Source organism: Phoenix dactylifera, chromosome 5 (genome assembly GCF_009389715.1).
Source record: "Phoenix dactylifera cultivar Barhee BC4 chromosome 5, palm_55x_up_171113_PBpolish2nd_filt_p, whole genome shotgun sequence".
Taxonomy (NCBI): domain Eukaryota; kingdom Viridiplantae; phylum Streptophyta; class Magnoliopsida; order Arecales; family Arecaceae; genus Phoenix; species Phoenix dactylifera.
The window spans coordinates 14,746,186-14,773,406 of NC_052396.1; the positions used below are offsets into that span (position 1 = coordinate 14,746,186).

The 27,221-nt window shown below is 36.7% G+C and overlaps 1 protein-coding gene and 1 non-coding gene across 2 annotated transcripts; both read left to right on the forward strand.

Moving 5' to 3' along the window:
• Window positions 1-3,208: 3,208 nt before the first annotated feature.
• On the forward strand, window positions 3,209-3,314 carry LOC120110950. Its single transcript, XR_005512072.1, has one exon. It is a non-coding gene; the product is annotated as a small nucleolar RNA R71 (small nucleolar RNA).
• A 7,944-nt stretch (window positions 3,315-11,258) lies between these two features.
• Window positions 11,259-27,113, forward strand: LOC103706573 (peptidyl-tRNA hydrolase ICT1, mitochondrial-like). Its single transcript, XM_008790720.4, has 7 exons — window positions 11,259-11,689; window positions 25,427-25,486; window positions 25,959-26,041; window positions 26,198-26,262; window positions 26,348-26,381; window positions 26,475-26,545; window positions 26,849-27,113. Exons 1-7 carry the CDS (start codon window positions 11,434-11,436, stop codon window positions 26,937-26,939), a joined length of 660 nt encoding a protein of 219 aa, XP_008788942.1. The 5' UTR covers window positions 11,259-11,433; the 3' UTR covers window positions 26,940-27,113.
• Window positions 27,114-27,221: the final 108 nt, after the last annotated feature.

Genomic DNA, 27,221 nt, shown 5'->3' on the forward strand with positions numbered 1-27,221 from the left:
TGTGCCAATTCATTATTTTATGTATCAAATTTTGCTTATTTTCTAAAGGAATAAAAGAAAGTCTTTAAAAGAGCTCAAAGATGTATCAAAAATTGCATAAACTCATATTTTGGTATTTGTGCCCCAATGCTCTTATTATCATATAAGAACTTTGAAGTCATTAAGAATTAATGATCCAACATGATGATATGTTTTTCCAAATATATAAGTTTTGATCTTTTACTCTGAAAATTAATTAAATTGCTCTCATGTTGATAAAATACTTAATAGATTGGGCAAAAGATCTTAAATGAACAAGCTTTCATACTTAGTGAAGAGAGGTTAGATTTCCACTCATATTTTTCTTTGAATATCATTTGTGGTACTTCTTGAATTAACCTAAGGAAGATTCCACCTACACTTGATTAGAAAACTATCTGTGGTATCAAATTAAAAAAAAAACCTCTTGAATTCACACTCGATGTGTTCTGCTCTGATCTTTGTACTTAATGTTTCACTATCTTTTTGATGTTGTCAAAAAGGGGGAGAAATATCTAAGTATATGCTATATACTCAGAATGCTTTATTACTTTGAAGTGAATACAAATCAGCTTAAAATTTAAATATGTTGATTGTGTTAAGCTGATTAATATCATGAAGTATGTTTTTTAAATATATATGTTTTCTACTTCATGCAACTTAGCTATGTATTACTTCTAGAAATCAATATCTTTTATATTGCATATACTCCAAGTTTTGTCATCATCAAAAAGGGGGAGATTGATGACCCAAAGATTGATTCATAGATTGATTTTGATGATCACAAAACCTTGAAGTATAGATACTAATGTTTATGTTGCAAGGAGAAAGATATTTATTTTGCAAGGAACATAGCAAGTTGGAAGAACACAAGAAAGCCTCCAAAAGCTCTCAAGAAAAGTTAGAAGAAAGCTACAATTCATTGGCCCAAGTTTAAAGTTCAAAAGGTTCAAATTGGAGGAGTAAAATCAAAGGAAAAATTCGAAAGAATAGTCTTCGAGTCGACTCCTGAGGAATTCGAGTCGACTCCAATGTTTACCGAGTCGACTCCGGGGAAGTATGAGTCGACTCCTAGGAGTCACAGGCAGAAAAGTCAGAGAGCAGTTTTCGGATCTGAAATTCGAGTCGACTCCAGTGGAACGTGAGTCGACTCCGATGGTTGGCAGGTCGACTCCAAAGAAAGCAAGAGTCGACTCTCAGCGGTACATAAAGAAAAAGTCAGAGAGCATTTCATGGACTCTGAGATTCGAGTCGACTCCCGCAATACACGAGTCGACTCCGAGACTGCGCGACCATCAACAGACAGAAGATCAAGTTACTGCCTCTGAGATTCGAGTCGACTCCCAGACAGCTCGAGTCGACTCCACGATAGCTTCACGTCAAAAGGGAGAAGACCAACTTTCAGAAACTGAGAGCCGAGTCGACTCCGAGGAAGTTCGAGTCGACTCCAAGACTGGACGAGCCAAAAGACAGAGGATCGGGAGTTCGGGCTCTGAGATTCGAGTCGACTCCCAGGACAGTCGAGTCGACTCGAGTGGATCAAATTCAAAATTGGATCCACGGACTTCAGTGGATGAGCCGACTCCGAAATTGCCAAGTCAGCTCCAGAAGTTGGCGAGTCGACTCCAGGTTAAGACGAGTCGACTCCCAGTCAAGGCATGCACTTTAATTCAAATTTGGAACAGTGGCCGAGTCGTCTCCAGTAAAGCACGAGCCGACTCCTGCAACAGGCGAGTCGACTCCTGATCACGCGAGTCGACTCCGATCCCAACGGTAATATTGTCAGGAGGTGCAGACTGTGTCCAACGGCTCTATTTTTGTCTCTAACGGCTAGATTCTTGTTTCCACGCTATCTAAAGCTATAAAAACAAGAGGAGAGCCAGGGGAGAACTCATGGAAGTGGGAGAGATCATCTAGGAAAGAGATCTCAAAGAGATTACAAAGGAAATCTCCCACAAGCACAAAAGGGCCATCCAAAACGAAATAGAGAGAAGAAGAGCATCCAAGTGAATCCGAAAGCTTCCTCTCCATCCGTGTGCTGCCTCGGGGATCCTCTACTTCATGCCAAATCAGAGGAGGATCAAGTAAAGAAGAAGCCGAGCTCCTCCATCTTCAAAACTCGTTTGAGGGCTTCTCTTTACTCTATTTGTTTATATTGTCATATCTGCTTGTATAAGAAGCTTTGATTTGTTTTTATTCTTTGTTTTAATATCTTGTAACTTGATTCAATCAAGGGATTGAATCAAGGGGTTAAAGGTTTGTTGGTGAGCCAAAGGGAAAACCAACGGATTGAGGTTTGTTGGTGAGCCAAAGGGAAAACCAACGGGGTTTAGGTTTGTTGGTGAGCCGAGGGTAAAACCAACGTGTAAGGGTTTGATTGTGAGCCCGGAAAAACAATCGGGGTTGGTTCTAGTCGGTGAGCCTGGAAAAACCGACCGAGTTCGTTGTGCACTCGTAAAACAACAAGTTGGGTTGTGAGCTTGTAAAACAACCGGTTGTAATCGGTAGGATTATAGTGAAATTCCCAAGAGGTCTTGGAGAGTGGATGTAGGTGCTGGGGTGCACCGAACCACTATATGTCCTTTGTGTTTGTAATGCCTCTAGTTATTATCTAACTAACACACTTACTTACTTAGATAAATTGCTTGCTTAATTCTTATCCGCACATCCTTTAGTTGCAAGCATATTTAATCAAGTCGAAGTCTATACATCAAACCCTTGCTAAGTTTAACTTTCACTGTGCATCTATACAACTTAGCATAGTTAATCATAAAGTTTTAGAAGTAGCATAAAAGTTTTAAAAGACCCAATTCACCCCCCTCTTGGGTTGTATCTACTGGGCAACAAATGTGATGGGCTAGAACAGATAGCACACACTTGTGCTTGGGAAGAGCTAATGACATGTCCCCCTACCATCAGTTGGTCAATCTTATGGGACAATGCATCTACCTTGCTAGACAGGTCCATAGAATTACTTATTTCACAAATGGTTCCTCTTCTTTGAGAATTCGGGGGTGCTTGACGAGAACATGAAGCATGGTGGAGGGAGTTTTCATTAAGGTTTTCAAATAATTGCCATGCTTCATGCTCATTTCGAAGCATGAAAGTCCCCCCGCATGCAGCATCAATCATATGACGGTTTCGTTCAGTCAATCCATCATAGAAGCATTGCACTAGCTGCCACTTAGGTATTTGATGATGAGGGCATTTACGGATTAGGTCCCTAAATCTCTCCCAAGTTTCATGAAATTCTTCTCCCTCAGTTTGGGAGAAGCTTGTAATGGCACGTCTAAACTGGTTCGTTCTTCCTATGGGAAAGTATTTTTTAAGGAATTCTTGTTGCATTTGATCCCAAGAACGAATTGAGTTAGCTTCTAAAGAATTCAGCCATTGTTTGGCTCTATCTTTAAGGGAGAAGGGGAATAATCTAAGTTTTAAAGCATCATCAGTGAAATTTTGAATCTTGACAGTGGTGCAAATCTCAAGGAATTCATCTAGGTGTTTATATGGGTCTTCATTGGTGAGCCCATAAAAAGATGGAAGCATTTGGATCACACTAGACTTTATTTCATATTGTACCGCTGCTACTTCAGGTAATCGAATGCAAGATGGGGAAGTGTAAATGGTGGGAGTAAAGTACTCCCTCAGGAGTTTGGGTTGTTCTTCAGCCATCTTAAGAGGTGGGGATGATCCTAATGTTTTGATCTTAGCTCGAATGTTCCTAAGGGTTCGTTCTATTTCAGGGTCAAAAGGTAATAGGTTTTGTACTCTAGAACGACTACCGTGCATACACTAGTACTCGATCAATCAAGCATGCAATAAAAGAAAAACACATCAGTCCTTGATTTGTCCTAAAATCACTAGACAGCTCCTAACTGGTTTGAAGAGGGCACCTAAGCCTCCAATCCGGTCTAATGAACCGAGTTGACCAGGTAAGCTCCCAGGTAAGTGGAGGGGTCACGATGCGTTCGCAAAGGTCCCACTTAAAACCCACTTGCCTCGAACAGATGAACTGTCTCCCTTATAGGGACAAAGCTTGCCTAGACATCAACTAAGCCACAGAGCGAAATTGGTGCAACTTTCGGTGATCTTCGTCCTATTGAGCTCGAATGTCCCTAGGGGCCAACGTCTAATTGATTTTAATTAAAGATGACACTATGTGAGATTGAGTTCACCTAAATTGGGCAAGAGTCCGGTGATGAAATCCGGCTCTTATCTTGTTGGGGTGATTGCCCTTACTATGTGCAAATTGATTTGTGTATGTGTATCAAGCATGCATTCACAATTTTGCTATAATTAAAATCAAACAATCACCACAAAATTTCAAACCAATAATTAATTTAAATAAGAAAAGTTTAGAGGTTACCAAAGGAAATTTTTCCAGCAATTTATTTTTTTTTTTTTTGCAAACCTCAACAGCATTTCTTTTCCGGCAGTTCTTCTTTTGATCATCCCAGATTTTTTTCCTCGATTCCTGATCAAATAATATATAAAAAAATAAATAAAAATTAGTAAGGGAGAAAAAGAAGATAAGAAAAGTAACAATAATAGAAAAAAAAATTTTAAGAAATTTTTTTTAATTTTTAAATATTTTTTTTTAGTAAGAAAAATAACTATGCTAGCAATCCCCGGCAACGGCGCCAAAAATTGATCGGTTCTTTCAATTTTGAAAATAAACCACGCAATAGCACGTATCCCGTAGGATAGTGATTACGGGTGTCGGTCCACAGGGATTGGAGACAAGTTATTTTTCTTTTAAAAATAAATCAAAAAGAAGGATTTGCTAACTTGATTTAACTAAATTAATCTATGAGTACGAATTGAAATTTTATCAAAGTAAATAGATCTAGGGTTTGGAATCCACCACATAGCATTGCATCGAGGATTGTGTTCTTAGTTTTTATCTTTTGGAGAGGCATGCAATTTTGGCTACAAGCCTTTTAAAATAAAAACATAAAGAGTTTTAGGAAGATCCATCTTCGGTATAGCATGAAGTGTCTACCTAAGTATGCTAATCTAGGGTGTAGCACACCTCATCTTCCTAGGCATGGATCATCTTAGACTACTTTAGCAAACATGAATGTTAAATGGCATGCTCAAGGTTTAAACATCATAAAATAATTTTTCATTGAGAATGAGAATTTAAACAAACTCCAAAAAGATTAAAAGAGTAAGAACTATAATGCCCTGTTACATTGCTAGGGCTTCATCCAGCCCTAGACTAGACGTTTAGCCGCGCATGGTGGCCGGATGTCCTTCCATCTTCAAATGAAAGCCTTCACCTCCCATTCTTCCCAATATATCACGAACTATTCTCTCTCCTCCCCTCTCTCTTCTTTTTTTATTTCTTTCTCTCGGCTTTCTCCTTCTTCTTCACCGAAACAGGGGTTCCCCTGTTTTCTTCCGAACCGAGCTCCCCCTTGGCACCGCCCCTCCTTCCTTCTTATATAGACTCCTCCAATAATGGATCGCGTGGAGAGGATCGTCCGGGGTGCTCATTCGGGAAGGGGGAATGGATCTCGGGCTGCTGAAATCTGGGGGAGAATCACGGGCGGCCGGGATGGATTGCGGACGGCTAGAAGAGGCTGAGACGCTGAGAGGAGCGGATCTGGAATGGAGGGTGCTGCGGGATCGCTGGGAGGGGGCTATCGACCAGGTCGCACGCGGAAGAGGACGATGCGGCTGGGATTGGGTCTTCCGGGATGCTGGCTGGAGAAGAAACGGATGCGTGAGGAAATCCGGAAAGACTCGGCTTTGCTGGGGTGCTGGAGTTCCGGGAGGTGGATCCAGGTGTGTCATGGACAACGGAAGAGGCTAAAATGCCGGGATCTTAGATGCATCATGGAGAGAATAGAAGCGGAGGGCCGGATCGACGGGAGGTGCTGCAATTATTCTGCTGCTGTGAACGCGTTGGGACGAGCGGATGGTCTGGGATGCTGGCTGCACGCACGGTGATCGCGGAGGAGCTGGTCGCCGGCTGTACCGCGTGGAGGATTTGCATCGCTGGCTGCTGGGAGTTGGCACGGGCGGCGGATCGACGCGGGATCAACGGGAAGAAGCGGAACGGCCCGGATGCACTGCGGGGGAGGGGGGGGAAAGAAGATAAACAGTGGGATATCATTTATTAATTTATTTATTATTTGATTTATATATACATAAATATATATGTATTTGTAAAAACACTGTTCATATGAACAGTGTTTTCACGGGATACTGTTCATATGAACAGTGTTTCCAGTAATTCTTTCCGAAATTATTTTATTTATTTTATTATTTTATTATTATTATTTATTATTATTATTTTTTTATTTTTTTTATTTTAAAATTATAAATTTTATATGAAGGCACGCAAGGCATTGGTTGGGAATTGACTTTGGGTTTGAGGTAGGTCATGATTGTTGATTTGCTTGAATTTGTTCTCGAGCCCAATGACATTTAATTCTTACCATACCGCTTCAGATTGAACTCAACCAGATCAGACCGTGACTTAATAAAAGGGTTAATCAAATATTTTTCCATATAATTATAACTTTCAATCTAACCAGGACCAAGGCCCATTGAATTATACCCTTAGCTTGATTGCAACTCCATCAGGTTAATAATTCGGGTCAACACAATCTCCTCCTTATATGTTTTTATGAAAGATCTCAACCAGAAGAGAGACAATTCAGAGTCTGTTTTAAGAAAAGTATTATTTACCTCATAATTTAAATTTATTTCATTGTTTATTCAATTTCATGATAAAACAAGTAGTTATCCGTTTAAGAACATTGATAAGTGCTGGAAAAAGAATATTAAATTATAGATTAATCAGCACTTATCAATGATCCGAGTCGACTCGAGAAAGAAATGAAGAAAAACTGGAACCCTGAGAACGAGTCGTCTCCGGAGGGCCGAGTCATCTCCGGATATTGGCGAGTCGACTCCACGTTTGGCCGAGTCGACTCCAGAACGGGACGGCACTTTATTTCAAATTTTGAACAGTGGGCGAGTCGACTCCAGTAAAGCATGAGTCGACTCCAGCAACAGCCGAGTCGACTCCAGATTGAGCGAGTCGACTCCGATCCCAACGGACACTTTGTCAGGAGTTGCAGAGTGTGCAGAACGGCTATAAATGTGTGTCTAACGGCTAGTTTTCGTTGGGGATGGCTTAAGGAGCCAGAGTGAACAGTAATAGAGCAAGAAAGAGAGACTCCATTAAAAGAAAATGGGATTTCTACCTACCAAAGCCTCTCTAGAGTAAATACAAGAGAAAGAAGGAAGAAGTGCATTGAAGTCCATCCTCCCAACATCTTCCTCGCATTCAAGGCTCCTCATCTGACAGCAAATCTTCATCCCACTCACGAGGAGATTGCAGAGTTCGAGAAGCCTCTTTCCTCAAATCTAAAAATCTGTTTGAGGGCTTCTAACTCTTCTTTAGTTATATTGTTTATATTTGCTTTTCAAGAAGCTATTCCTGTACTCTTTACAAACTGTTTTCTTGTTACTTGATTCAATCAGGGGATTGAATCAAGGGTGTAGAGGTTGGTTGGTGAGCCGAGGTTAAAACCAACGGTGTAAGGGTTTGATTGTGATCCCGAAAAAACAATCGGGTGGTTCTAGTCGGTGAGCCTGTGAAAACCGACCGAGTTCGTTGTGATCTCGTAAAACAACAAGTTGGGTTGTGAGCTTGTAAAACAACCGGCTGTAATCCGAGGGATTATAGTGAACTCCCAAGTGAAGCTTGGGGAGTGGACGTAGGAGCAAGGGTTAGCTCCGAACCACTATAAAATCTCTTGTGTTCGTGATTGCTTAATTGTCTCTCCCATTCTCTTCATCCATTGCATATAGTAAACTAATTAATCCACTTGCAATAAGGTTTAATTAGTTACTCATTAAGTTTTTAATTGCAATAATTACTTAAAACCCAATTCACCCCCCTCTTGGATTGTCTTTTTGGGCAACATAAATGAAGAGTGTAGAGAAGGCAGTTCATTACTTACATTGAACGCGATCTAATTAATCTCACAAATCCCTCGCAGAACCTAATATCTAAAAATCATATTTTTCTTTTAAAATTCATCACAATATATATATAAAACTTAAATCTTAACATCCTCCCAGGACCGAACACGCGGAAGTATCCGACATCCTGGGTTCGGATTTGTATTCGGGTTCATACCCGTAAACCACCCTCTCCCTTTATTTATTTATTTATTTTTATTTCTTTTTTTTTCCTCTCCTTCTCCTTGAGGATCTGTGCGCGCGTGTGTTTAGTCCCACATCGGTTATTCACTGGGTAGATCTTGGGTACTTATACAGGATCAAGGAACCCAAATAATACCTTCCGGCTAGCCATTTTGGGTGAGATCCTGGGTTGTTACAAATGGTATCAGAGCGGACCTGGCCCATAACCTATGTGGACTAGGGGACACTGCAGCACGGATCCATTAGGGCTAACCATGAGCCGATCGTGGTGTTTGTGATCATATTTGAATGGATTTGAACACTTAGCCTGACGAGGACGTCAGGGCTTGAACGAGGGGAGTATGTGAGGACCCGTGCAGGCGTGTGTTTAGTCCCACATCGGTTATTCGCTGGGTAGATCTTGGATATTTATACAGGATCAAGGAACCCAAATAATAACTTCCGCCTAGCCATTTTGGGTGAGATCCTGGGTTGTTACAACTAGAGAAGAGATTGGACTAGAGAAATAGTTTAGGGATTGACCACATTGAGCAACAAAGACCAGAAGTGGGCCAACCTTAAATGCCACTTGGATGGGATCCAAGTGAAGACAGCCAACCAAGGAAGCTATGGCCATCCTTTGCTACTTACGCCAACTATGTATATTATGAATTATGCAATACTTGAATCATAAGTTCCAACTTGATCATGTTATTTACATATTAAATCATATAGGAGTCTTTTATTGCTTTTTATAATTACTTATTATGTCTAATATACCCAAACATATAAAGTAGCAAACTTGTTAGAACTTTTAACTTCTAAAAAGTGTCAATAAAAGAATATTTGGGAGTTTATGAAATTAAGATCATGAGTAGAAAAGGATAATTGAATTGATAGGTTGTATGATGGCGAATTACCCTAAGGGGGTCCTTGGCATGGGGCGAGCATCCCAAGATCAAGGGTGATGTGGATGGAGGTAATGAAATCATCATGTTTGGTTGCATCGTGATGATCCTACTTGGAAGTGATCTCAAATTAACTCCACTCCTCAAATTACCATTCCACCTAATGATGGGATACCCATTCTTGAGGTTAGAAATCTAAGATCGTCCTAGGACGATGATCTGAGGTTGAAATTTGAGGACAAAAATATCCTTCTATTTTGCAAAAAAAATTAGTACATCAAAATACCATTAATATATTATATCAATATATTATATTATATTATATTTATATTATATATATTATATTTATGATACATATTATACTATAATATATTATTAATCATATTGTTATCATATTATTATGCAATAATAATTTTAAATTATAGTAAAAATGTATTATTGTACTTTATATTTATATAATAAAAATATTTAATATATTACTTCTATTTGCCTTGTTTTCCTAATGAAAATAAATATTAGTATGAAAAAATAATGGATTATAGGTATAAATAAAAATATTAATAGTATAATTATAATTAATATATATTTATAAGATTGATAATTTATAACACTAATAAATATATTTTATGAAATATATTAATAAGTATATTAATATTTTTATTATAATATATTTATATAATTAATAAATATATTTTTGTGGAATATATCAGAGATAGTCTTGGTATTATATAGCTAATGATTTTGGATTTCTATGGAGTACTAATTAGATTACTCGTAGATACCTACGAATCTTTGATCACTAAAACATAGCATACCAAATATGGTGATCTTAGATTGAGAATCAGATTATCTCGAGATAAGTAATCTTATTTGGATCACCAAATGCCACCTAAGAGTGCACATCATCCATAATAGGCGGCTTTTAGAAGGCCAACACCCTTTGTTCTCTCATACTGGAGTCCTTCTGGGCTCTATAAGGCAGCCACGTAAGGCCTCCACCCCATCCTCATCCCTTCTCTCTCGTGGAGTCCAATTAGGACTATACGGGCCTCCTCTTTTGAAAAAAAAAGTGGGGGAGTCCTAGGGACTAAAAGAATATATCATAGCTCACATGCTACGAACAAAGAGAGAGAGGTGCAGAGGCAAGGTGAAAATTTTGCCTTCTCCAAGAACAAGAGAGAGAAAGAAAAGAAGGTTTACCAGACAGTACATCCTCTTGGTGGTTGCTAGCTCAGCAAAGATCTAGATATGCACTTGGACTAAAGTGGTTTTGGATAGTAATTCTCAAAGATTTTATACTTCCACAACCTCAATGTCCCGTGAGAAGATATAATTCCACTGTGAAATACCTTGCTGAACCATTTTTTATGTCCTCAGTTGTATCAGACGCAAGATTTCACTCTAGATGATATTTAACTTACAGTGTTACATTAGGTTTATGTTTATGTTAGATCTGTATAGCTTCATGCTTGTTTTGAATATTTTTGATTTTGCATGATGAAGATCATAGTGGATGCGGTCTGTTCTATATTTTTCCATCTTTAGTATGAGACAATGATCATAAAAATATAATTGCATAATTATTTTAGATCCATTGATATTGATTTACAGCAATATTTAGTTAATCATGTATGGTTAGTGCTGCAAGATATCATGCACTGAATGGAGTTTCTATGACAAAGATCTCATGGGATTAGAAAGGAGGTCATGGATTTATCTTTAATCAACAAGAAAAGGCTCAAAATCAGCTTTTTAATATTATAGGTCTGAAGGCATTCCTTTCATAAGATGAGAGATGATAATTTATATTGCATGAATAAGTGTGGAAAATCATATATATCAATTCCTTCAATCACTGTAGATATCTGCAGATCTGATTGTAAATGTGAAGCCTTTCATATAATAAGGAAAAAAAGGGTCCATCTCAGTTGATGAAATTTAACTAGATTCCTTGTTTTTTTCCGGTTTGTTGTACTGGTTTCTTATGCTTGAAGGGCAGCGATGGAGTCCTCTATATGTCTAGGAGTCATATCCGATCTCCTACAAGGCTACAAGAAGATTCACGAGGTTGGATGGCAAAAACAAAAAACAAAAAAAACTTTGTTCTATTGGATCCTTAAGAATCTTTGTGATCCAATAGGGCTTTGGGAGATGGTCATGCCTCGGCCAAATAAGATTGGGCCGTAACACTTTGGACAAGACCATGTAGTGTTTCACGTGGCCTTCATCTCACCGCCCAACTCTCGTTTTCCTTCTCCGTCCACGCATCCATTGCTTCCTCTCCACACAAATCCACTCTCATCTCCCCTGCTCTCTCCCGTTTCTAAGAGGCAGGGAGACAATGGCCAGCCTACGAAGCAATCTTCTTCTAAGGGAGTTCTGCCAAATCTCCCCGTTCCTGAGGCCTACCTGGGCGATTCCGGCCATACCGATCCGCGTCCACATCGGAATCGGCCGTGTCCGCTGCGCCGCCGTGGGATCCGGCGATGGGGGCAAGAAAGTGTCTGCTCGCCTATCTATGATGCAGCAAATCCTTCAGGGTGCAGAAGAGCGGGCTCTCTCCGCCGTCTCCGAGCCCACCCCTAAGATTACACTGGGTAAGCTATCTTCTTAAATCTTAAAAACCCAAAAAGATATAACTAGAAAAAAAATGTTTTTAGCCGCCTCTCTTATCATAAGTTGGTTTTCTGTTGGTGAATCTTGGTTTCCCCTCCCTTACAGCTTCCGCCCCTTTTTGTATCATCTTTGTTGGTGTATCTGTTCATTATCTCCGAATAGTTGGATCCGTACTGTTCTAACTACCGCTGGATGGTCTGTTTCTGATAACCTACTTATTGGAATCTAAATAGCATTGAACTTCTCCATGTGTTGAAAGTTACTATGGTATATCTTTAGGACCAAACAATATTGTTGAGAAATTATTGTTTTGAAATATTGAGTATGAACCCTAAAGGAATCCACCATTGGAATGAGAATGTCACAGGCAGAGAATTGTCGATGGGAAGATGGCGGAAGAGATGCTTTTTTTTCTTCCCTTCCAAAGGTTGGCTAGTGAGAGAAGCTGCAGCATCCATATGGTCAAGGTTGATGGAACAAGGCTTAAGGATTAATTCTTTAGAAAGGTTCTTTTCTTCATGAGCGGTATGAGGAAGTATAAAACCTTAGGTGGAGACTGTAAGAGGATGAACTCAAAATTGAGAGGATTGCTAGGATTGGATGGATGTGATAGAAATAATTTTGGGGAAGGAGAGAGAGATGAGGTAATGGTTAACATGGAAAGGGAAATGACTTCTGACGTAGGATTAGAGAGATGAAATAATTTTACCCTTCCAATGGTCCTAGCCTACTAGTATATGGATGGGTTCATATTTAGCTGCTTATATTTTGTTTATCCCTGGAAAAAGAATGCTTGTGGCAATTGAGTTTTGGACTCAAAAGTCTAGATAAAATTATGGAATAGTAGTTTCATTGTCTACTTTTTACCCTATATTTGGTTGGGGTCATGAGAGGAAGAATGGATAGGGTTGGAAGGATGGATAATCTCCATCCACTGTTTGGTTCAAAAATTTTAGAGAAGATGGATGAGAAGGAAGAAGTGCCCATCCATCCTGGCCCAGCAATTTGCATACTTCCAAATTGAGAGCATACAAGAAAGGATGGATCGAGCATGTGAGAGGTGGGTTTCTATGTTGACAAAATTATCCTTCATTATTTTTTGACAAAATTCTAACTCCTCTTCATTTTTTTAATTCATTATATGTATATTATTTTACTTATATTATTAACCCTATACTATTAAATTTTATTACTAATTATTTTAATTTTAGTACATATTTCCATAATTATAAGTAAATTATTAGAATTGTATTCTATTTTTCTATTTATATTCACTATTTTTTTAGTTAACTATTTATATAAAATTAATTAACTATTTAAATTAAATTATAAATTAATTAGTTATTTATATAATTGATATATATAAATAAATTAATTCATATATACTTGATTTATAAAATTATTTATTTAATTTAATTAAATTAAAATCAACTATTTATATAATTATTTATATAATTATAAATCATAAAGATTATAAGTTTATATATTGCTCTACCTCTTTAGGACAAATAAGTGTTCTAAATTGATAACAATATTAGTTTCTAATCACAAGGTAGTTTTGTAAAATCATTCATCCTCTCTTTCATTCCTCTTATACCAAATAGAAGAGGGAATCATTCCCATCCATTCTTCTATATTTCACCAAACACACAGGAGGGTGGATGGAAGACCCATTCATCTTCTCTATCATCCATCCTTCCTCCCCTATCCATCCTTTGTATCAAACAAGAGGTTAATGAGAGGGCATTTGTCATAACATTGTTTCTACAATATATGGATGCTAGTGCCCAACATAAAAAGATGTGTTTATTATTATCTTAAAGTGTACTCAACAGAAGGCATGTGATAGAGTGGATTAGAGGTAACCTTGTTTCGCTTTAGAGAAAGGATTTTTGGATGATTTTGTACCTCAAGGAAAACTTTTCAATCAAGTTTTAATTATGGTAATGGGTCTTCAAATTTGTCTTATTTAATAATCCTAATAAATCCAAAATGACAAGATTTAGTTTACCTCTTGTTTCTTGCATCAATTAGAGATGTGCTTCAAGGTCAAAACAGAGGGTTTATTGGCATATTAAAGGCGAGCAAAGGTTTCAATTCTCTTACTATTGCATACTACAAATGATACTCAACATTTTAGTGATGTTTTTTTTTTCTTTTTTTTTTGAGTAGTAAAGACTTTTAAACTTACAAAGTTGACGAAATGTTTAATTGAATGTTGCAAAGTAGACGAAATGTTCAACCAGATGTTCTCAATTAAATACGAATGGTATGTTATACCACTTTTGATTTCAAGTCAGTAACTTTTCCAATTGTACAGTCAATCGTTTTGGCAATAGCCATACCTTTGGGCCTCAAAAGGCCAAGAGGCAAGCCTGAGACCTAAACTTGATTAATGATTGACTAGTTGGTTGGAAAAGATGATTAACTAGTTTTTCTATGCCAGTAAAACTGGCTTAGTATTGGTGGTACAGAGTGAATTTCCAGTGTATAATATGTTAGTTCCTGAAGTGCTGACTTCAATTTTTTGGTAATGATAAAGAGCTGTTTTGAGTGTTAAAAGGGCAACAAAATATGGACTGCTAGGGCATTCTTCTACTTCATTGAATACAAATGGCTTTGAAGTTCAAATGATTGGAGCTAGTGCTTCATCAGGAAATGGTTTTGGGGACCATGGTTGAGGGAGGAGGGAGAGGGGTGGTTGTGATTATTGCTAAAGGGTGGAGGGTGAAAGTCAAGCCAAGTATGTGATTCATACATTTGACTTAATACTACTAGTAGACAAGGTAGCAGAGTTCTATATAAATAAAATCACATATACACATTGCCGTCAAGCCAAGTTTGAGAGTTTCAAGGTGAAACGCATCATTCATGTATCTAATATTATCTGTTCGGGCTTTGTCTGAGATACTAATGGCTGTTGTTGAAATAGAGGCAGCAATGCATGTTTGCATGTTCCTTCCAAAGAATCCATGCTGGGTGATGTTTGTGCTGAGTTACGCCCCGTTCGATGCGACGTTCGCAGCGGAATTCGAACGGGACGTCGTTCATCGCATGAACGCGCCTCGGATCATAGAATTCAAAAAAATTTCTGGATCCAAATCCAGAAAATCTTTGAATTCATTAGGGAGGGGAGATTAGGATCTGAGGAAGGTTGATTAAAATTCATAAAACTGAAACTAAAATCAGAAGAAATTAATTTGAAGATCTCATCTTCAAAAATTCTACAGGTGAAGAACACCGCAGCCTGATGATCTATCTAGGTTCTTGTTTGAGCCACACAATTGTCCGGCCTCTACAGGTATCCACACGAGGACGTAATCATCTGAGATAGGGTCTTACCGGAGTGCTAGCTCCTTGCAAAGACCTCTCATGACTATCATATAGATTAAAAGATAAAACTCTGCAACATACCTCCTTAAAGAAGAACCATTTCTTCTTCAACCTTGCTCGCGATGGAGGAAGAGGAAGGAGGAACCTTGCACGTGGATCTTTCTTGCCTTGCTACCGTGGAAGAAGAGGAGGATGAAGACCCCTTGCTGCTGTGGAGGAGGAAGAAAGAAGAGGAGGCGTGGAGAGGAAGAGGAGAGAATTAATTCATAACTTCTCCCTTGCTACCCTTTTATAGATTGGGTTTAGGGCTCCTCCTAATCTTATTAGGAGTATGGGACTATAACCTACCCTTGGATTAATGCCAAGTGTCCAATCCTTGTGCTCATAGATGCATGACATGTGTCTATTTAATCAATTGATTAATTTTCTAATCATATTAGGATTCCTAATCTCATTAGGAGAATTAATTGATTTGGGAGCATGCATCCTACGACGCCATGTGGACTTTAAAGTCCGCATAGTGTGAACATGACTTAAGTCATATTCATCCGACGACGACATGTGGTCTTTAAAATCCGCACAAACCTTGGTTTAATCAAATTGACCCAATTATGAACCCAAATCAATTTGGGTCGAACCCAATTTGATTTGACTCATTAAATCAGCCCAATTGCAATCCAATTGCAATCAATTTCACTTAATTCTTCTTTCATTAACTCACTAACACTTAGTGGGTTAATTCAATCACCAATCATATTGATGATTGATTTCTATTATGATTTCAAATCATAATTATGATAGTCTGACTAATTAAATCCTTTATATGTGTGATTCCGTAGGTTCTATTCTGACTGGTAGTGAGAAATATTGAGATCTCCATCTCAATATCACTGAAACTCCTTTCAGTGGACTGAAACGATTTCAGTTCTACTCTTAGGGTTCACTGATCACCAAGTGAATGCCTTCGAGTCTCACAATCCACTAGTGACACCTAGCAGTATGTGGTGGCAACCTAGCAGAATGAAATATCTGAACCTCTTGGTGCAGTTAGCGTATGATACAGTCCCTCTATCATGGATTCCGACGTGACGGAGGTTATGGATATCTCGTCAAACCCCATCGTCTGTCATATGTCAAATTTATACGACTTCCAGTTCGAGATATGGAAAACTCTTTTTCCAAAATACCTGACCAGAAATTTATCGAACTCAGTCTCATAAATCACATAGAATCACTGCTAATCTATCAAGGTCGATAGATTCCATCTAGATGCAACCCTATTCCAAAATGAACCTATTGCAGCCAATTCGCACTACAAGGATCCGAATGACTAGGGCCCAAGTTCACATGCTCGTCAAACTACAGCAACCTCACAGTGAATAGCTGAGGCATCGCAAGTCAAAGGACCAGTCATACAACTGTAGCATAAGTAGTCACCGACGAGTGGATAGACATCCATGTGACTACTATCTTTGGTCACGCTTAGTACCTTGTTCTCTAACAAGTACTTGCATAATCACTCCAGTGTCTCTACACCGTGGACTCAAGACTCGTCCATCTGACTAAGTGATCTGTGCACTAATCTCAGTGGATCGATCACCGTCCCTCGTGATGGATCCATCGATCAAGAGCATTTAGAAATTAATCCCTAATGACACATGCCTCAAATTCTCAACTCCTTGAAATTATGTGTCATCATCTATTAATTTCTTGGACGATTCATGGACACATACAAACATGAATGAAAAATAAATTGCCCAATATTATTTATTAATAAGTGTCAAATTACAAATTTATGCTCCAGATTACAAATATGCGTCAGCCACGTTGGCTTCTAGGGCATACTTCTAATAGTTTGCCTACAAAATTTTGGGGTTTGGGTGGGGAATTGAGAACATGAGTCTTCTACATTTGGCTGGCGGCATGGCTGTTGGGAAGGTTGATTGATGCATAAAGAAAGAAGAAGCGATCTCTCAGATTTCTTGCATTGTTCTTTAACCATTTCTTTTGTTCTATTCTCTGGGTTCTTTGCTACTCTTTCCTATCTTTTGGAACTGTGGGAAGGGGTGGGGAGAGTCTGTCAGAGTAATTTCATGAGCAGTATCTGACAAGTTTCTGTTTAGAATGTAAGAGAATAAAGTTGGATTCACTTCTCTAGTGTTTGCCACTGAAACAATATCCGTAGAAAATGAATAAACAGAAAACTAAGGGCTGAATTTCCAAAGAAGGCATAAAATTTTCCTGTGTTTGTTAGTGGATTGCACTAACTCATCTTCATCATTTCCCTATAACTTCTGCAGTTTTTTAGTTCAACAGAACAAGAAAAATTCTAAATATTAATTTCTTTCATCATAATATTTTCCCTTTCTTTCATTTTCTCAGAAACCATTAAGAGTTCACTATATTATGGGATTGTCTCTCCCAAAACTCCCAAAAATCTATCTAAAAAACTCCCAAAGCAGAACAAAAAAAAAATCATTTATGTCAAGGCAATTTTACATTTGGAGCCATGATCTGTTTCTACTAGGAAGGTGGTAAGGGACAAAGTTTCTCCTTCAAATGTTTGCACATTGTTCTTTTTCCTATAGAAGTTGTTCTCCCTACTTAACATTTCTTCCATATATCTCTTCCTCTTTTCCTATTTACTAGTTGAGCATTTACGAGATATGACCTTTTTTGTCATCATTCAAGCCCTCTACTATTAAGTAAACTGTCATTACTTTTTTAGATGAAATAATAATTAAATATTCAAAAAATATGATGTATCGTACCTACTCTAACTGGGTTAATATTGGTGTTTAGAAGTCCAAACACCTACCCTAATCAACTTGACACAACCCCTTGGCTGTGAATTCCTACATGTGGTAAATCCTTACGATGTTCAGTCTTAATACATGTTGGCTACTGGTGGGATAAGACTAATTGATTTTGATGCTACAAAGTTATATAACAAGTTTATATATTTGTAGCTGGTTATTTTGTCTTTTTCCTTTTTCCCCTCCGTAGTTCCATTCTTTCAAAGGTGTCATTATTATTTGAACATGGATGTAATTAATGTGAAAAATCCAACTTTGTCCAAGCTAATACACCATGCCTTCAATTTTTGCTTGTCCTTTTATTTGTTTTTGCATTTGTCTTTCACTTTATATTTAAGTGACTTATTCTTTCTTTATTCATTTTTATCTTATCATTTCTATTCTTGATCATCCATTATCATTTTCAGGATCTTTCTAATGCAATGTTGGTTGTTAATTCTTTTTACCTGCCCAAGTTCCATAGTGATTCATTCTCCTAGGGCAATTTTATATTAAAACAGAAGTCCTCATCCATGGTAAGCAACACGAGTAACTAGTGTTCCTATAGTTTCTCTGTTGATCATCTATAGAAGGTTTCAGTAACTGAACATCAGTTTTGGAAAATCAGATCTTTAAGATTATTGCCCGGTACTAATCATGGCTAAATTCCTCTGATATAAGCATTTTATCCACTAGGTTAGGTATTTTCTGGCACTCATTGTGATGCTGTTGTCTCGATGCCACGTCTTAGTCTACTTGCCTTTTGGTGGGGAAGTATGTTCTTTTTTTAACCTACTCACCATTAGGTCTACATTGAAATTGGTCATAGGAGAAAGAAAAATCTGAAGTCCGACTCTGGCATGTATCCCTAAGGTCACATATTCAAAAGTAGAAAATATGTTTTTAATATTATGCTTCCTTGAAGAAGAATGGTCCTAATTTATTATTATCATAGAGCTAGTTGAGGAGATAATCAACAAATGAGCAGACCATAAGTATGCATAGTGGCAGATGGGTTTGCTGTTGGGAAGATCTGCATGGAAGCAGCTTTTGGATGATTTACATCATTAGGGTCTGTAGCTTCATCATGATTGATTGTGGTTGGTTCTTTTAATAAATAGAGGCAGTATACCAATAGAAAGAAAGAAAGAGTGATAGAAAAAACTGTTTAGAAGAGGAAAGAAAAAGAAAAAGAAAATAATCCCATTGGAATGAGGAATATTCTATTCCCACCCTTAGTATCTAAGATCTGCATGTCATTTACAGATCCAACTTTGGGCTACTGTAGAACCTTGTGGTCATGTTTCATCTATATTATTGGTAGATTTTCTAATCGAACTCTTTGGTTCAAAACAATATCATGAAAAGAACCAATTACCACAACAAGAAAGATGTGGATGAGACATTTAAACACAATTAATTTCACACATGATGGTTTTTCAGAGTTAAGTCATAAGGTTAAATCCAAGAAAGTGGTGATGAAAAGTTAGATGAGAAATATATTAGAGTCTTAAGTGCCTGCCAGCACAAATATGCTGGGCCAGGATTGGCAGCAGCGTTGGATCACTACCTCAATGTATTGACCCAGGGCACTGCCTGGGTGTTTTGACATGGCAGTGTGCTGTCATGGCAAGGCACCTGTGCAAGTGGTATGTGAATCCTTGATACATTTTTCGTGACACATTAATTACTTAGTGCTATGCATGATTAATTTATGTATCTACAGTGATTGACTAGAAATTTCTTTGCTAGCACACTAAATGTTGTTTCTCTAGATAATAAATCCATTCTAATCATGAAAGATGGCAGGATGTATGTATCGAAAGTGTAAAATGACCAGCCATTTGTACCAAGGCCAAATAAAAGGCAGCCGATAATGAGCCATTGCATAAATTGCTGATATATATTGCTACCATATGATAAAGTATACAATATATATAAGTTTGCCCAAAGGATAGGTTGTGGGGCATACTAAATGGCTCTATTACATTATAACAACCCTTATTTTGACCATATCAGGCCATTTATGCTATAGTACATGGTTGTGCATGCTGATACAGTTGAAGACAACTTAATGTATTTTAGTCTCTGGATGAACCCATTTAAGATCTCATGTTTTATTGGGTTAACTTTGACATGACCTGTTTCTTACCTAAGCCAATATCAGTCTCTGTTATTTCAAGTCAAATTAATATGGCTTAAATGTTACACATGAACTTGCAAATATGGAGAAATATGTTCATTCGGGGGAACTCCATGTTTCTATAAATGATAAATTTAACTTTTTCATTAAAAAGTTTTTCTATTTCAAGACAAGGTTACATATGGAATTGTACTTTCCCTGGAATTCCTTCAACAACTTTGTAATCCTAATCGTAAGTTGACCTAAACCCATCTAAATACCTTTATTTTGGCAATATTATCAACAAGCAAGTTTTGCCGTCTCGGTACCAGACCTCATACCGGTGCCATACAAGTCTATAGATTAATGAGCAAGTCAAACCAAAATTGCATTGATTAATGTCAAAGGTGTTTTTGCCTTAACCCCTCCCACCAGGAAAAGAAACAAAAATTGCCTTTGATTAATGGCCCTCTAAAAATCTTATAATTACCAAAATACGTCCAATTGGGCTCCAATTTTGATATTTTATTGGACCTAGATAATTTATTCAGCATATAGATAGTTATTTTACAATAAAACTTGCCTAGCTCTTTAATCTGTTGAGTGAAGTTACCTGATTTTCTAAACTGTTTCTTACATTTTGTGTCAAATAAGGTTCTGTTTGTGCTGTGACATCAAATGAAGCTAAAGAAAATATTGTTGAGAAAGAAATCATTCAAGAGCATAAGCAGCCTTTATAACCTGGTGAGCAGCCTTTGACATCTGCCTTCTGATGCAATCAATCAGCTTTTTGAGACTTCAAGTTGATGGAACTTATTTTGTTTTCAGTTTCTAAGGCTCTTTTACCATTTGTAGTTTATTATTTTGTTGTCTAGTGAGTTTATTAGATGTACAGGTGAGATTAAAACATCTAATCTCTTGTTTAGAGGGCTTAGATGGGTCGATGATGTGGATAACCAATCTCAAAGTGCCTCAACATTAAGTATCTTATAGGATGCCTGAACTTCCTGAACATCGGTACGCTCCCATCCTGTCCTCTCTCTAACTTACAAAGAATAGTTCAGGGATTTCTTTTACACTTTGTTAGGGTTTTGAGGTTAGGGTTTTCTATTTCTTGAATCCTAACTAATCTGTATTGTGATAGTTATTTATGATTGAAAATATTTTAGGCCTGGTATTTATTTATTGCCCATTCTCCTTCCTCTTCAATCTCTATTTCTTGCATCTCACCTGCATCTTCTTCTCCTCATTAGTCCTCTTTACTTCCTTTCCTGTTAGTTTCTTGTAACAATATAGAGAAGAGTTGGTCAGAACTGAAATTATCTATTTGATAAAAAATATCTTTTGTGGCTCAGTTCTATGCTAAACTACATCAAAATTGGTTTAAGAGCAATCTCGTCTAGAAGCCATGGAAGGTCATTTTGGGGCCACTTAGAAGAGATTGACTAATGACAAGCAGTATATGGAACGTGTCAAATGATCACTAGAAGAGAGCAAAAGCATGTTCATGTGTATGGTGCAGGTTCTAGTCTTCCAAATCGATATCCTAAAATCATTGATAAACAATAACTTCTCTCTTCTACTACTGCTTTTGATAAGAAAAGGACTGGAATCTACCCAGATTCATCGCACTCCATTGCAGCATCATTGCTGATCAAAAGTACCTTGGGAAGCGCAGGGTAATATTAGACTCTCAAGGACAGCAAACTGTTGGCTTCAGTTTGTGAGAGCAGTGGCTTCATATGGTGGGAGAGAACAGGAAGATGTTCCAGACATGCCAATGGTTCTCTAGTTTCTAATCATGTGCATGATCATCATCATATGTATGATCCCTCTTTAGCAGCTGAAGAGAAGGTGAAACTTTAGGTGCTGGATGTTTATGGCAGTAGGAGCAATGTTGTCAAGGTTGGTAATGTGTTGTAAATCATTGAGCGGGTCAGATCAGATTTGGTCATGGACTGGATCAAGATGGTAAGGTTGCTATAGAAAATTTTCAAAATAACAAGGAAATGTGAAAATTTAAATATGAGTTAACTATAAGGTAAAAGCTGAAAAATAAGAGATCCAGTTTCCACTATCATAGGCCAATATAGAGCATGTTTGATGAAACTGATATCTTGTTATTCAAGCTGTTTATGTACAGCCTATCTTCAATAATCCTTTTAGACAGATTGTTTTAGAAAAATTCAAGGATAAGATTTACATATATGGTCGTAAAAGCCATATGGTTTCATAAATTTAAAAAAAAATGGACTTCCATTTGACTTAGTATGTAAATAGGATGACCAAGATAGTTCTTATGGTCCAAACGATTGTGTAAAACATAATATGGATCTGGATGTATGCTCCTAGCTGGTCCTGATTTCAAGAATCAGATCCATATCTTTTAAGGCCATTTTAATCTAAATCATAAGATCCAGATCATAAATTGTAAGATTTTAGCAACAATGGGGCCTATGAATGCTGAAACTTTTCTTGATTGGATTGCTAGCGGTGATCAATTCTTCTCTTGGTATTAACTGAGCAAGGGAAGAAAGGTTCATTTTGCTGGATCAAAAATGAAGTAAGACCTTCATATTTGGTGGAGTAGATTATAGGAGTTAAACCAACATTTTGATTAAGAAAAGAATACTATCTGGATAAAAATGAAAAAGCACATCTGATAATGATACATTCTCTTTCGTTAGTTACAGCAAAAGAGTCTCTAACAGCAACTTTGATTTAGCCATCTGGTTAATTACTAATTAGACCAACAATGACTTTTTGGCAGATCGATGTTGTTCAGGGTTCCAACTTTGATGCAGCCTGGTATAGAATTGAGCTGAAAAAGTTGACTTTTGCCAAATAATTTCAGATTTGATTAGATTTGTTTTTGTTAAACAAAAATCCAGCAAGAAAGGCAGCGAAGAGGATAAATAGAGGAGAAACAATGCATGTGAAATGCAATAAATATAGACTTAGGGATGAAGGAGAAGAATGGACAATAAAGGGAGAATAGTTGATCAGGAAGACTTGGATCGACCTGTACCTAGTTTGTACATGGTTCCAGATCAGGAACCAACCTCCAATTGGGTTGTGTTATGTATGGATCTTAGGACATTAGACCTGGCTGGGTTGGACCTAAAAAGACCTGATTCAACTTGACAAAAGAATTAGTTTAAAAATCTAGATCCAGCCCCAAAATCCTCCACCCAAGTCTAGCCTGACCCAGAAGGGAAACCAGATTTGACACCGATGCATCAGATGATGGCCAAGTTTAGGTCTCAATCTCAGACTTGAGTCAAGTTTGGATCAGGAGTAGGTCAGGATGTATACAGATCTAATTGGACTGGTTTGTAGTCCTATTTCCTTTCTAGCAACCAAAACTATTCCTAAGTCATTAATTTGTATGTTCAATACACGAAGTTACTCCCTTCTTGTTTTGCTGTAATTACTCAATACTTCTGCACACATGCAATTTTCTTTTTGCATCTAATTTGCAACAGTTGAATTAATCCTACATGTATGATAAATAATCTCCTATTTTTCTCTGCTAAAACATCAAACCCTCCTCTCTGATAGTTCTATCTAGCATTCTTAGGGTTCCCTTCTATAATCACAAAAAAAAATGCCCTTGTCATAAGCATCCTATCCACCAAATCTTCCAAAATTATAATTTTAAAATTTGTAAACCTTAGAGGCTATTTGTTTGCCTGAACTTGGCAGGTTGCAACTGCAAATGCTGCAATTGGATTGCAAGTGTCTAAAATGACCATTTGGATGTCAGTAATTGCAACAACGGGCTGCATTTAAATTGGAAAACATGGTTGAAATCATGCAATTAGAACTGCATACAAATTTGCCACAATTCCTAATAAGCTTAAGTTGCAATTGAAAGTAGTCCTTTGAAGAATCCCTTCACCACTCACCAACCATTGAAATTTAAGATTATATAATTTTAAAATATTAAATGCAAATCAATTATTTTAATAATATATTATTAATATAAATTTATTATTATAATAATATAAATAGTTATTATAATATAAAAATAAATTTTATAATATTTTATAAATGTAATAATTACTGTTGTAATGTTATAATGATTTAATAATACAACTATTATTGTTGTGATCATAATAATTTTTATTATAATTTATATAATATTTAAAATAATATTCATAATTATATTACAAACGATTTTGTAATAATTATAAGGTTATTATATTAATATATATTATAAATATATATTTATTTATCTAAATTATATAGTATCTAATTATTATATAGGGATATGATTGCTATTCTAATTATTGTTGTATTAATCCAGTAATAATTTCATAATAATATTACTTTTTCTATTTTAACTACAAAAATAGAATGGAAATTATTATACTCTAATAGAAAAGTAGATAGTTCACTATTTTTGAGGGGTAACCTTACCAAATGATTTGTATGGTCACCATCTCTTTCAACACCAAACAACCAAACAGTTGTAATTTCGTTTATAATTCTTGATTACAGATAACCAGACAAAAACAGTTTTTGCAACTATAATTCTAATTGGAGCATTTTCAATTGTAGCTTGTATCTGAACTACAAGCAAACAAATGGCCCCTCAATCAAACCAGCGGAAAAGGGCCATATCACACATGAAAAAAATTTATCCATGCATTAGCCTTATGTGGTTTACTTTATGGCAAGCAAATTTGAGCTTGCACATTAGCTTCATGTATTAAACATAAAGGAAGCAAATTAGGATGCAGCTATTTTAGTGGTTGTAGGTTGGATCTATTCTTTTCTATATCAACTGTCAATATTCCTCTATTCTTGCTGCTTGGTTCATGAATGACCTTTGTAGCATTGCCTAGTTTCAGCAGACATGATGCAACTGCTGCCACCAGGTCTTGCCTAACAATCTGTGGTCATCCTTTATTACCTTCAACTCCATTTGTTTTTATCTAGGTGTAATACCCCTGTAACAATATGAATTATGATTTTTTTTCTTACAATGTCCCCCCTCATATTCAGGCTTCTCTCTTTTCCAGTTTGTCCTTAATCCTTTTATGCCAATATTGTAATAACTGGTTCCTTACCTTAATGCAGTTCTGCATGTCAGCTTTCGCTTCATGGTTTTATCCTAGGGCCACCACAGCTTTCCTAAAGACAAATATCATCTTGTACACTTACGTGCTTTTTAGCTTATTGCATTTCTTTGAGAACTGAAGTATGACCTTATAAATTTTGAATTCCTTAATTATATTTGATGTGCTTCATGTACTTTTGGTCCACTACATGTGATATACTCTTTGAGGACATATGTTCCAGTTATAAATATAACATAGATGAGGTTTAGGGACATTGAAATGCTTAAGAAAATGAAGTATCATTATATATGAAAATCCTCTTTGAAATTTTTGTAATAGTTCTTTTGAGTTGTACAACCTAAATAGCACCATTGATTGATTCTAAGTCATTTGATTTTGCAGACCACGTCACTGTTAGTTTTGCAAGAAGTGGGGGGCCCGGTGGTCAAAATGTAAATAAAGGTTTGTTTACTTTTAAATCTTTCTCATTTTGCTCTAATTTTAACTTAAATTCTTAGCTCTGCTGTGTTATAGTACCAACAGTGACTTCCCTCAATGGGTAGTTTGTGCTGCAAAAAAACTTCACTTCCATACTTTATTATGCTCGATCATCTTGGGTTTTGCTTTCTCGAGCAAGCTATTTGGAAGTTCTTGCCCCCTCCTTTTTTTTGAACAGCTCAAAAAAATCTGCAGTTAACTGACAATGGCATGATTCAAAGTTGTTTTCTCTTTACTTGGCAAGAGAAATATACATCTTTTAGGGGTGAAGAAAGACAGGAAGTTTCAATCAATACGATAGCATTTTATTTTTAGTTTCTCCTTTTTCAATCATTTTTTCTCTCAGAATGTCTCAACAATTTGTAGCATCCATGCTGTTTTATTCACTGAATTATGTTTATGCATCTTACTCACTGAAATATGCTTATTATTGCAGTGAACACTAAGGTAGACATGCGCTTCAATGTTAAACAAGCACATTGGCTTAGCGAAAGAGTCAGGGAGAGAATACTTCAAATGGTTGTTGTTGAGCACTTTTTATTGCATGTCTTCATATTTAATTGGTCTAGATGAATTGCCATGTTATTTTCTTATTAATTTAATAAACACCATTAGCCGCATTTTGTCGAATGTTTACATATTAAAACTAGGTATAGATTCCACATCTAATTACAGGAAAAAAATCGTATCAACAAGGATGGGGAGATTGTAATTTCCTCGACAAAGACAAGAACACAAAAGTAAGCTTTCATGAACGGACTCTTCATTTTCTCCACATTTATTATCATTTTTCAGCGCAGCTAACCATATTCTGTTGTCCGTCAGGGGTAACATTGAGGATGCGCTGGAGAAACTGCGGGTACTGAATTTTTGTTTCTGCATAATTCTTGTTCAAACCATCTATATATCCATGGCTATCTATATATTACTTTGCATTGATTTTCTTAAACAGGTTATTATAGATGCTGCTTCATATGTTCCACCACCTCCTTCAGAAGAGCAAAAGAAAAAGATAGAAAAATTGTAAGCCATATATCTCTTCTGTTTATCAGTGAACAGATGTCCTTTTTTCTTCCTTTTTCTTTTTTGTTTGATTGCTGGCATCTGCTCATGTCCACATACCTGCCATGTTCTTTTCTGCTTAAGAAAAGTTCTTTGGGTTCATGACAGAATTGAATGAGCATTAATGCCATACTTTTCCTGAAACTTTTTGCTTTTGATATTTTATGATTTGGAAAGGAATGTTATATAGAATGAGGGAAAATTATTTCATGTTAGATTGGTTAATTGAGGAGACACAATATTGACTTTTATTATATCTTGAAGGGCTGCTATTGGAGAACAGAAGAGGATGCAGAAGAAGAAAGCTATCTCACAGAAAAAGGCTTTTAGGAGAAACAAAGAAAGTTGGGACTGACCCTGAGGCATCTGCTTCAATGCAAAATCATCTTAAAGTAATGATTTTATTTGATGATTTTGATATCTATCTTAAAATTTTGTTGAATTAGATTTGTACATTGTTACTGCACTTTTCGGAATGTAAGCAGTGATCCCATATAATTCCAGGGCAGCTCGCTTGGTCTCTGTGATATCCTGATGCCATCAGAAATTTCAGTATTGAAATGACTGGATTCATTTTCATTTTTTTAAGTTTTTACTTTCTATTTTATTATATTTCAGATTAGTTATAGGTTGCTTT

Coding starts and splice junctions, on each gene's coding strand:
- LOC103706573 (XM_008790720.4), top strand. CDS start 11,434: ATGGCCAGCCTACGAAGCAATCTTCTTCTAAGGGAGTTCTGCCAAATC. Junction 25,487..25,958: donor TGGTCAAAATGTAAATAAAG/GTTTGTTTACTT, acceptor TTATTATTGCAG/TGAACACTAAGGTAGACATG. Junction 26,263..26,347: donor ACAAAGACAAGAACACAAAA/GTAAGCTTTCAT, acceptor GTTGTCCGTCAG/GGGTAACATTGAGGATGCGC.